Genomic DNA, 10,928 nt, shown 5'->3' on the forward strand with positions numbered 1-10,928 from the left:
TAGGATCTACCGACCTGCCAAGCGTGTTTCCACAGTGAACGTTGCTTGTTGTTGGCAGTATATGGCTGCCCACTGCTCACCAAGGGTGATGGGTTAAATGCGGAGGACACGTGTTGTGTGCATCATAATGGCAATCACTTCACTTTCACACTAAAAAAGACAATAAAATGTTTTACAATTCCTTATTAACAAGCTGTACTTTATGTTTGTTCTATAGCAAACATAAATACACTGCAAAAAAATAAGTGGACACAATAATATGACATCGTAGATCTGTATGAATGAAATATTCTTTTTTAATACTTTGTTCTTTACATAGTTGAATGTACAAGTCAAATGAGTGTCAGTAGTGTGTGTGGCCTCCCTACAACGCCTGGACGTGCTCCTGATGAGGTGGCAAGTGGTCTCATGAGGTTTATCCTTCCAGACCTGGACTAAAGCATCCGGCAACTCCTGGACAGTCTGTGCTGCAATGTGGCATTGGTGGACTCAAGAAGCAAGACACAATGTCCCATATGTGCTCAATTGGTTTCAGGTCTTGGGAACGGGCAGGCCAGTCCATAGCATCGATCCACTCCAGCCACATGAGGTCTTGCATTAGGAGGAGCCCAGGGCCAACCGCACCAGCATATGGTCTTACAAGGCTTCTGGGGATCTCATCATTGGTACCTAATGGCAGTCACATGGTACTCTCTGGCAAGCACATGGAGGGCTGTGTCACCAATCTCCTTGGTAGTGGGCATCTCCTGCACCCTGCTGTCTTTTTGTTGCCTACTGAACAGAGGGAACTTTTGGGTTTAGAAGGGAATGTGGTTATGTGTGACCGGAACGGAGGAGCTGGTCCAGGCGTATGAACATTCTAAAAAAGGTCATCCAATGGATGGTTGTCATCACAAATTTCTGAAAGGTTGTTTCTTGTTCCCTAACATCCTTGCTTTCATCAAAGGGGGTAATAGATGTCCCATATAAAGCAAGAGCATTTATTATAATGTGTAACATATAACTACATCGTCATTTTTTGTGAGTATGATTCAGACTGTTGAGGGAGGTCCAATTAGCCCAGAACAGTCCTGCTGGGCAGCAAGTAATACCTAGACCCGGTGGACAATCTGGGTGTCATAAATTGGACAATGACACACGTCCGCAGAAATCAAGTTTTTGAAAGGATGAAATGGAGCTTTTGTTGAAGAAAGTGATGTGGGATGTAATTTTTATAAAATAAATTGAACTGGCACATGAATAGCCGCTGCTGTGTAAAACCCTTTTTCCTCTCTAGGGGGCAGTATGCTCCATGCCGACCGCTGAACCTCCCGAAACGTCCCGTCAACAAGAAAGAAGCTGTAAAGGTTTCCTTGAAGGCGACTGGACGCATCGCCTGTTGTTTTGTGTTCGCTGATCGAGTTCGTATCACAGCCGCAGAGATGTCTCGGGGATCCATAGAAATCCCCCTACGGGACACCGACGAGGTACGCAGAGCTTCTCGGTTTCTTGTGGCCGCCTGACCCGCGCAGTTCATCGCACTTATGGTTAATGCTAGTGCTAATTTTGATGCTAACGTTAGCGCGGTTAGCTTGCTGGTGACGTTAGGTAAACGATCACTGTCTTTGGATGCCTCACTTAAAGTTAACAGCGAATTACACGAATTGTGTTACGTCTGAGTCGCGCTGTGCCTAAGAATAAGTTAGCCGTTCTCTCCATCAAGTGTTGGCAAACGTTGAAAGTTTTTGTTAATCTGTGTACAGCCCCTCTAGTTGCAAGATCAGAGTTTCTTAACTTTGTTCCTTTTAGACAAGGAGCAGTATTAAGGACCACTGTTCAGCAATTGCTTTATTTCGGGAACGTGGCTTTTGAAAACCCTGCGTGTGCTGCCGTCCCATGCTGGTCAGGCTTGTGTTAGTCTATTATTTACTGTGATTCTTGCCGTTGCGGCAGGTCATTGAGCTCGATTTCGACCAACTTCCTGAAGGAGACGAAGTGATCAGTATCCTGAAACAGGAACACACGCAGCTGCACATATGGATCGCACTGGCGGTAAGTGTGACTTGTTGTATTAGAGTGCAGGAGAGATGAAGGTTGATGTGTGATGTAATGGGTCTGTTGCAAGCTGATGCAGATTTGCTGTGTGCACAGCTGGAGTACTACAAGCAGGGGAAGACGGAGGACTTTGTGAAGCTGCTGGAAGCAGCTCGAATTGATGGGAACTTGGACTACAGAGACCACGAAAAGGACCAGATGACCTGTCTGGACACTCTGGCAGCCTACTATGTTCAGCAGGCGCGCAAGGAGAAGAACAAGGATGCCAAGAAAGAGCTCATTACACAGGCCACCCTACTCTACACCATGGCTGACAAAATCATCATGTATGATCAGGTACGCCTCCTGTGAAGCCTCCTGTGCATATAAGGAAAGTTGTGTGTGTGTGTGTGACTGTGTGTTTTCTTCCTATAGAACCACTTATTGGGAAGAGCCTGTTTCTGTTTGCTGGAAGGAGATAAAATGGATCAGGCAGATGCACAGTTCCACTTTGTTCTGAACCAGTCCACAAACAACATCCCGGCTCTTTTAGGTAACTGAACAGATCTGTACTCAACCTTTTTTTTTTTTTTTGCCAAATATATTTACTTGTTTTATAGAACATTAACACCCCGCATTGGCTCTACAATTGCTTTCACAATTGCATGTACAACAGCATTCAATCTGATAACACAGTTAAATCAGCAACAAAGTTCAAAAAAGGGTGTCACTTCCAAAAGAATGTAATTGTGTTCAGTTTCTTGACAATAGGGTCAAAACCATTTTTTTATTGTTCAATTTTTCTAGGAAAATGCTTAAAAGGACAGAGTATTTGCTCTCAAACATTCTATCACACCAATATTTTTTTGCAGCTGAGGGCTTGTACTTATATTACAGAGTTCACTTTGGTAACTTTTTTTTACATCTTTGTGTTAAGTGTCCTTATCCGGGACATGTTTTTTTTTCTCGTCTAGTGCAAGTCTGAAAGTTCAGAAAAATTCACTAAACATTATATAAATGTTGATACAAGCCACACCAGAACTCCAACCAAATTATTCCCCAATATAACACCAGCTCCATCTGAAATAGTTACCTTTCCTTTTACAAGGTCTGATGGCAGTTGTATTTTCTACCTCATATTCTACCTCAGTATTAAAACGTAATATACCTGCCTGTACTAAGTAGTCCTTCCCACCACACACCTAATACCATGCTACTCATGTTGCAGAACGCCCTGCAAATTCACTGCTTTTCTGCATGACTGCCGAGTTTACAGCATGTCAGGTCGTTTAAGTCAGTCTGGGGCAACTGGAAGTTTACAGATTCTTTTTTTTTCCTGCTGATGTATGTATGTATGTATGTATGTATGTAATTTGTGTAATGCACTAATGAAATGTTATTTACTCTGCCAGGGAAGGCTTGTATCTCCTTTAATAAAAAGGATTACAGGGGTGCCCTGGCCTATTACAAAAAGGCTCTACGCACAAACCCTGGCTGCCCAGGTGAGTGTTAAGGTCAGAAATGACACAAAAAAATTTCCACCTTCTTATTTGTGATGTGATGCAGCTTTGTTTTTTTTTTTTTTTTGTTTTTTTATTAAGCTGAGGTAAGGCTGGGGATGGGCCATTGTTTTGTTAAGCTCAATAAGTTGGAGAAGGCCCGTCTAGCTTTCAGCCGTGCTTTGGAGCTCAACTCCAAGTGTGTGGGTGCTCTGGTCGGCCTGGCTGTGTTGGAACTAAACAACAAAGAGGCAGATTCCATCAAGAATGGGGTGCAGCTGCTGTCCAGGGCCTACACCATCGACCCCAGCAACCCCATGGTGCTGAACCACCTCGCCAACCACTTCTTCTTTAAAAAGGTCTGACTGGTACTCTGTCCACTTGTGCGTCTGTAGATCAGCAGCAGACCTTCCAAAATGCCTACTGTGTGTACGGTGTGATCTGGTGTGAAGTGAGACCTCGCTTTGTCTCTAGGACTACAGTAAAGTGCAGCACCTTGCTCTACATGCTTTTCACAACACCGAGGTTGAAGCTATGCAGGCGGAGAGCTGCTACCAGCTGGCCCGCTCCTTCCATGTGCAGGTGAGCGCTGTCCCCTTGCATGTCACGCTGAACTAAAGCTCATCTGTCTTTTTAACGCCTGTTGATGTCTCCTGCTTTCTCTTCAGGAGGATTATGATCAGGCCTTCCAGTATTATTACCAGGCCACGCAGTTTGCCTCCTCCACCTTTGTGCTCCCTTTCTTCGGCCTGGGCCAGATGTATGTGTACCGCCGTGACAAGGAGAATGCAGCACAGTGCTTTGAGAAGGTTCTGAAAGCCTATCCCAACAACTACGAAACCATGAAGATCCTGGGTTCCCTATATGCCACTTCAGAAGACCAGGAGAAGAGGGACATTGCCAAAGTAAGCTTTTCTCCCAAAAATACTGTTAATTGATTTAGCTTAAAATTAATTCCATACGGCATTTTCTAAAAGTCAAACACTTTGATTTCAGGGCCACCTGAAGAAGGTTACTGAGCAGTATCCTGATGATGTGGAGGCGTGGATTGAGCTTGCCCAGATACTGGAGCAGACCGATATTCAGGTAAGTGGGAATGTTTCATAAATCCATGGCATTAGTGTTTGATGACTGATCTCTCTTTGTCTCTCTAAAAAAACAGGGCGCCCTCTCTGCATATGGCACAGCCACCCGTATCCTCCAGGAGAAGGTGCAGGCTGATGTTCCTCCAGAGATCCTGAACAACCTGGGAGCTCTGCACTTTAGACTGGGAAACCTGGGGGAAGCTAAGGTCTTCTGAAAGCAGTTCACATATTCTTCCTTTTCGCTTATGCCAGAATTACAGATGTCATTTTTATCAGTAATTAAGTGTAATAAATTGTAATGCTGTTTGACTAACACCAAAGCCATGTGTCTGCAGAAATACTTTTTGGCCTCCCTGGAGAGAGCAAAAGCCGAAGGAGAGCATGATGAGCACTACTACAACGCCATCTCCGTCACAACGTCCTACAACTTGGCCCGTTTGTATGAGGCCATGTGCGAGTTTCATGAAGCTGAAAAGCTGTACAAGAACATCCTGAGAGAACATCCCAACTATGTTGATTGTAAGTGCTACACGTAGCTATATTTATTACACAGGCCTTAATTTTATTTTACATTCTTCAGATTAAAGATTCAGATAAGGCATAATTTCAGATCATTTATTAACGTACGTGTGTATACATGTGTGTATATAATATAAAATCTCACACACATGCACAAAATTACTAATTTTGAGACCATTAATTTTGTGGATTTAAAAAAATAAATTCTAATGTCAGTTATGTCTGATGTCTTCAGTATTTACAGAAACTGTCTTGTTGGTAGTTATGTCTTAGTTATTTATCCTGGAGAGATAAAACCTGTGTAATTTTTTGACACACACGAAAAATTAATGAATGATTGACCTTTTCTGGGTTGTTGTGACATGTCTCTGTAAAAGGGGAACTATTCATTTTAGGGTGGGTACTTGTTTTTCATTAATTACTTTAATTTGAATTAAATACGTTATTTATAGTTAGTATTATTTATAAATAAAATGATCTAATATATCTTAAATAAGGCTACTTGCGCCTGGGGGCCATGGCTCGTGACAAAGGCAACTTCTATGAGGCTTCTGACTGGTTCAAAGAGGCTCTTCAGATTAATCAGGTGAGCTGAACCTGTTTTTCATAGGAGAAAATGTTTTTTTTTTTTTTTTTTTTCTCCTCCCCTCATCCCATTGTACCCACGCTGACTGTTTCTTCTGTTCTAAAGGACCACCCAGATGCCTGGTCACTTATCGGCAACCTTCACTTGGCCAAGCAGGAGTGGGGGCCAGGACAGAAAAAATTTGAGCGTATCCTGAAACAACCCTCCACACAAAATGACACCTACTCAATGCTTGCCCTGGGCAACGTGTGGCTGCAGACACTCCACCAACCCACACGTGACCGTGAGAAGGTATAACCTGAATGCTGGGTGTCACATCTGCAGCTGACAGGTTCATGTGAGGATAGTAGGAGAGTGATTGGATTTTTTTTTTTTTTATTACGTATAATTCTAGGAAAAACGTCACCAGGACAGAGCGCTGGCCATTTACAAACAGGTACTGAGAAACGACTCCAAGAACCTGTATGCTGCCAATGGAATCGGTAAGAAATCCCCATGGCCCTTGAGATGTCTTATTTCACCCAAAAATGAGCCCAAAAAAGGACATCCTCTGTTCTCCCACCAGGGGCAGTTTTGGCGCATAAGGGCTACTTCCGTGAGGCGCGAGATGTGTTCGCTCAGGTCCGAGAGGCCACAGCAGACATCAGTGATGTTTGGCTCAACCTGGCACACATTTACGTGGAGCAGAAGCAGTACATCAGCGCTGTGCAGATGGTAGGGCATTTCGAGCTCATAAAGAACGATCCACACCACACCTGCTGTGTGTCCTGCATTGAACACGGCTGCCCTCCTTTGTTCCCACAGTATGAGAACTGCCTGAAGAAGTTCTACAAATACCAGAATACTGAGGTGCACCTCTACCTGGCAAGAGCCCTCTTCAAGTGTGGAAAGCTGCAGGAGTGCAAGCAGACCCTGCTGAAGGTCTGAACTCAGACAGGCAGAGCGTTTCCAGAGCGTCGTGGTCCTGTTCCATAAGACTGAATGAAGCAATACGTTTAAATACCATCAGATGTTTTATACAATGTCAGCACACGTCCGCTGTTTTCTCACAAGATCCAGCAAATGAGTTAATCTTCCACAATGAACTAGGCAGTTTCTCAATCCAATCCATATGAACTGTGTTATGAATTAGTGTTTATTCACAGATACCAGTTTTTCTCAACCCACTCCCAATACAATAAAATCCCTCTTATTGTAGGCTTTTTCCATGAACGGGTGTATTTTTCGTTAATTAAACTCATCATAACTATACATCAAACTGGTAATTGTTACAAAACATACAAGAAAGCTTTGTACTTATGTAGTTCTAATTAGTTTCTTATGTCTCCTCTGGGCTAAAGGAACTTGATTGTGCAGATTTGTTGTTTTGAAAAATTTCCTAATCAAGGATTGAAATTAGTTTCTCACAATAATATGGCCATGGCTGAATGGATTTCCATGCACGGACATGATTCATTTAGAACAGACCTGCTCCAGGGCAGTGTTTTAAGCAGTCAAGAGATCTAGGATCAAGCCAACTCAACTGTTTAATCCTGCTAAACCAGTAATCCATGTATAGAATATGCCCACTGACAGACCAAAATTTGTAATTATTGTATTATTTAATGTAGTCACGTCTTGCATATCTCCCTCTTCCTTTTTCTCAGGCTCGCCACGTTGCTCCGAGCGACACGGTGCTGATGTTCAACATTGCACTGGTACTGCAGAGACTGGCCACATTGGTGCTGAAGGATGAAAAGAGCAACCTGAAGGCTGTCCTGAGTGCAGTCAAGGAGTTGGAACTGGCACACAGGTTCTTGTTTTAATGAACATTTGAATTTAGCAATAATTTCTTGTGCACTTCTCTTCACTGTACATTACATTAACAAACACCTCCTCACAGATACTTCAGCTACCTCAGCAAGGCCGGAGACAAAATGCGCTTTGACTTGGCCCTGGCCTCATCAGAAGCAAGGTGGGTCGTGTGTCACACACTAGGGACATGATTCGTTGTGTTTGTAAGGTGTGCGAGGTGCAGAAAACTAGTTCACTTATTCTGGTGGTGAATGCTGTATGTATGGGTGTGCAGGATTTTGAATTTGTGTTTATTATTTGTTTGACATCATTTTGGGGCGAGAAAAGTTTATCTAAGATCTTAACATCTGAGAGTATTTTTTTTAGTGTGTTCATTGAAAAATTTATCATATTGTGTTTTATAATGATATTTCGTAGAATTGTAGTAACATGTGCGCATCTCTTATGAAATGTGTGTGAGAGACTATGTTTGACTGGGATTTCTGCACATGCATGCATGCAGGCAGTGCTCAGATCTGCTGAGTCAGGCTCAGTACCACGTCGCCCGTGCCCGTAAGCAGGACGAGGAGGAGAAGGAGCTGAGGGCCAAGCAGGAGCAGGAGAGAGACCTGCTGAGGCAGCAGATGATGAAGGAGCAGGTGAGCCTCCAGCAACCTGTGCTTCCTTCATCACTCTGTAGTCTTTCTTCTGGTGTTCTGCTAATAGTTGAAGTAGAACTATGTCACATGTTATTCTGGTAATGCTGTTGCCTGTAAAGGTTAAATAGTTCAATTTTTTCCATGCACCACATTCATCTGCATGCAAACTTGATTTTGTGACTCAAACAGGAGGAGAAGAGAACCAGGGAGGCTGAGGAGCAGAAGAAGCTACTGGAACAGAGGGCTCAGTTTGTAGAAAAGACCAAGAATCTCCTGACCTTTGCAGAAGGCATGAAGGAGTCTGCCAGGGAGAAGAAGAAAGGAGGAGGAGGGGGACGGGTAAGATCTGCTGTCTGGTTTTATCCAGTGTGGTTAACGTAATAAGAAGGTTGGCTGCTCAAAGGTTTGCCATTGAAGACATGTGGGTTGGAACAACTAATGGCAGACAACAGGGAGTAGCAGGAGACTGATGTTCATGAAATTGTCCCCAAAGCGCAAGAAAGGTGGTGACATGGACGAGTTTGTAAATGACGACTCTGATGAGGAGCTGCCAATGAAGAAGAAGAAGAAGAGGAAGGGTGGCAGTGGAAGTGAGCAGGAGGAGGAGGGAGAAGGAGAGAAGAAGCAGCGCAAAAAGAGGAAGAGGTGAGTGCAGGTGTAAATGACTGGAGGAACCCTGCGGGTCTTGGCTCTTTTTTTTTTTTTTTATATTTTCACCTGTCTGCATGTTTTTCAGGATATCCAAGGGAGCAGATGATGGTAGTGATGATGATGAAGGTAGTTCCAGGCCTAGGAAGCAACGCAAACCGAAAGAGCGTAAAAGGATTGAGAAGGTGCGTGATGTGTTCCTCTGTTTCTGCTCGTTGCGGCAGGTTGCTGTGGCCTTGTCCTGTAATGCCCTTGTCTTTGTCATTCTAGTCGAAGCCAGATCGGATGCCCCCATCCTTCAAAGGGAAGATCAAATCCAAGGCGATTATCTCATCATCAGAATCCTCATCTGACGAGGACGGATTGAAAATCGCTGAAGACGGGTGAGGGAGGCACCGTAGAGCTTTGTGAATGAGTGCTGAGGTGTTTCCTCTGTGTACGACCTGTTTTCTGGTGCTCCTCCAGAAACGCAAGAGACAGCGGGTCTGCGTCAGGGGAGGACGCAGGACACAGGAGGCGCATTGCCTCTGATGACTCCGATGAGGACCGCAACCAGTCAGGAAGCGATGGCGCCAGCCCTCAGCGCTCGGCCAATTCAGAGGACGAGTCAGACGGCGAGCGGCCAGTGAAGAAGAGGAGCGTTCGGCCGCAGTCAGACTCTGAACAGTCCGACAATGAGAGCAAGAAGAGTCGCTCTGAGGCTTCCGAGTCTCCGGCTGGATCACCACAGGCTGCGTCCTCCGGGGGCTCTGACAACGAAGGGTCTCCGCAACGCTCCGAGGAGTCTGGTGCCGAGGGCTCAGCCCGTGGCTCTGATGACAGTGACTGAAAAGTGTAAAAGTTTTTTTTTTTTTTTTTTTTTCCATCTTTTATAATAATGGTCTTTTCTGTGGCAGGATTATAACCTGATTGCTTCTGTTCTATGGATGTTCTTAAAATAAATGTTTTTTTTGTTTTCTTCTTCTTCTCCGGTACTCCAATACTGACAATTTGTCATTGACGTTCAGTAGCATTTTCAGAAGTTCCAAAGAATGCTGGGAGAGAGATTAGTGTTTTGTTGACATTTTATTGTATCACAATGATCAATAATCACTTTCACTTCGCTTGTTTCAGCCATAGGAAAATGCCCCATACACCCTACTTTCACAGTATTGGGAAATATAGGAATACTTTTCTTTCTCAAATGCGTTGTGCTCGGGAAATGGAGAAAGATTGTTTTGTACCCATCATTGGCCATGAGTTTGGTTCCACAACCCTTTATGTGAGATCAGGATAAAAACCATTTGATTAAGGGACTTCTTCCGCATCATGGCCCTCAGCAGCACTTGTTGGTGAGGTTCTGCAAGAATCAGGAATACTGAAGTCTGTGAATGGTATGATGTGTTTTCCTGCTTATTAATAGTTTATTACTGTTGAGTCATGAATAATATTCCGCCTAGTCTAATTCCTTGTTTTCTTTTGTAGACATCTTAGTAAAAAGAAAGATAAATTCTTATTGTTATTCAGTTTTGATTTAGGCCTCGGTCCACCACCATTCCTTTTCTATGACAAGTGATGGTTTTTAATGCATACGCTTGTTTTAAAGATGTATGTAAATGGATCTGAAATATGTTCATATTCACTATGGGTCAAGTCTTGGCGATTTGGGTTTGGATCCTGCAGCCTTTGAGTTATGAGTCTGCTTTGTAACCCACTTGGCCACCACTTGCCCCAAATCAAGCAGCTAGGGACGCAGACTGCTTTTACAAACATTAGTGGGGTGAAAAATGGTCCCTTTCAGGAGTTGGTGCTGTGATGGGATGCCACCAGTGCATTAAGGCTGCACCTTTGAGATTAATTAGCAATTACCAATTACCAGACCTTCTTGGAAATTGGAAAAATGGTCCCATAAAAAAAAAATTAGCAATCGATGACCCAGACCTTCTTGGAAATTGGAAAAATGGTCCCATAAAAAAAATAAAGTCCCATAAACACTGATTTGAAACACTGGGATCAAGATTGGGCAAAAAAGATTTTGTGTGGACTGTAATGGTCATTTCATATTCTCCAACCATCAGAGGGCGCCAGACTCTTACATTCAAACAGTTGTAAATACGAAATAAAAAAAAGTTTTTTTAATGTTTTAACACATTTAACACTAAGCTGT

At 43.5% G+C, this 10,928-nt stretch overlaps 1 protein-coding gene across 1 annotated transcript; it reads left to right on the plus strand.

The window, feature by feature from the left end:
- Nucleotides 1–1,288: 1,288 nt before the first annotated feature.
- ctr9 (CTR9 homolog, Paf1/RNA polymerase II complex component) lies at nucleotides 1,289–10,271 on the plus strand. Its single transcript, XM_028956405.1, has 24 exons — nucleotides 1,289–1,466; nucleotides 1,933–2,031; nucleotides 2,131–2,370; nucleotides 2,449–2,566; nucleotides 3,426–3,515; nucleotides 3,615–3,871; nucleotides 3,987–4,094; nucleotides 4,181–4,417; nucleotides 4,509–4,598; nucleotides 4,675–4,803; nucleotides 4,933–5,116; nucleotides 5,614–5,702; nucleotides 5,808–5,993; nucleotides 6,097–6,184; nucleotides 6,268–6,416; nucleotides 6,507–6,623; nucleotides 7,349–7,494; nucleotides 7,585–7,656; nucleotides 7,999–8,134; nucleotides 8,324–8,473; nucleotides 8,628–8,779; nucleotides 8,871–8,967; nucleotides 9,053–9,165; nucleotides 9,248–10,271. Exons 1-24 carry the CDS (start codon nucleotides 1,422–1,424, stop codon nucleotides 9,609–9,611), a joined length of 3,456 nt encoding a protein of 1,151 aa, XP_028812238.1. The 5' UTR covers nucleotides 1,289–1,421; the 3' UTR covers nucleotides 9,612–10,271.
- Nucleotides 10,272–10,928: the final 657 nt, after the last annotated feature.

Source organism: Denticeps clupeoides, chromosome 16 (assembly GCF_900700375.1).
Source record: "Denticeps clupeoides chromosome 16, fDenClu1.1, whole genome shotgun sequence".
Taxonomy (NCBI): Eukaryota; Metazoa; Chordata; class Actinopteri; order Clupeiformes; family Denticipitidae; genus Denticeps; species Denticeps clupeoides.

Excerpts from the sequence above, each read along its gene's own strand:
- ctr9 (XM_028956405.1), top strand. The coding sequence starts at position 1,422 with ATGTCTCGGGGATCCATAGAAATCCCCCTACGGGACACCGACGAG. Across the intron at positions 1,467-1,932 it reads CCCTACGGGACACCGACGAG|GTCATTGAGCTCGATTTCGA; the intron begins GTACGCAGAGCT and ends CCGTTGCGGCAG. Across the intron at positions 5,703-5,807 it reads AGGCTCTTCAGATTAATCAG|GACCACCCAGATGCCTGGTC; the intron begins GTGAGCTGAACC and ends TCTGTTCTAAAG.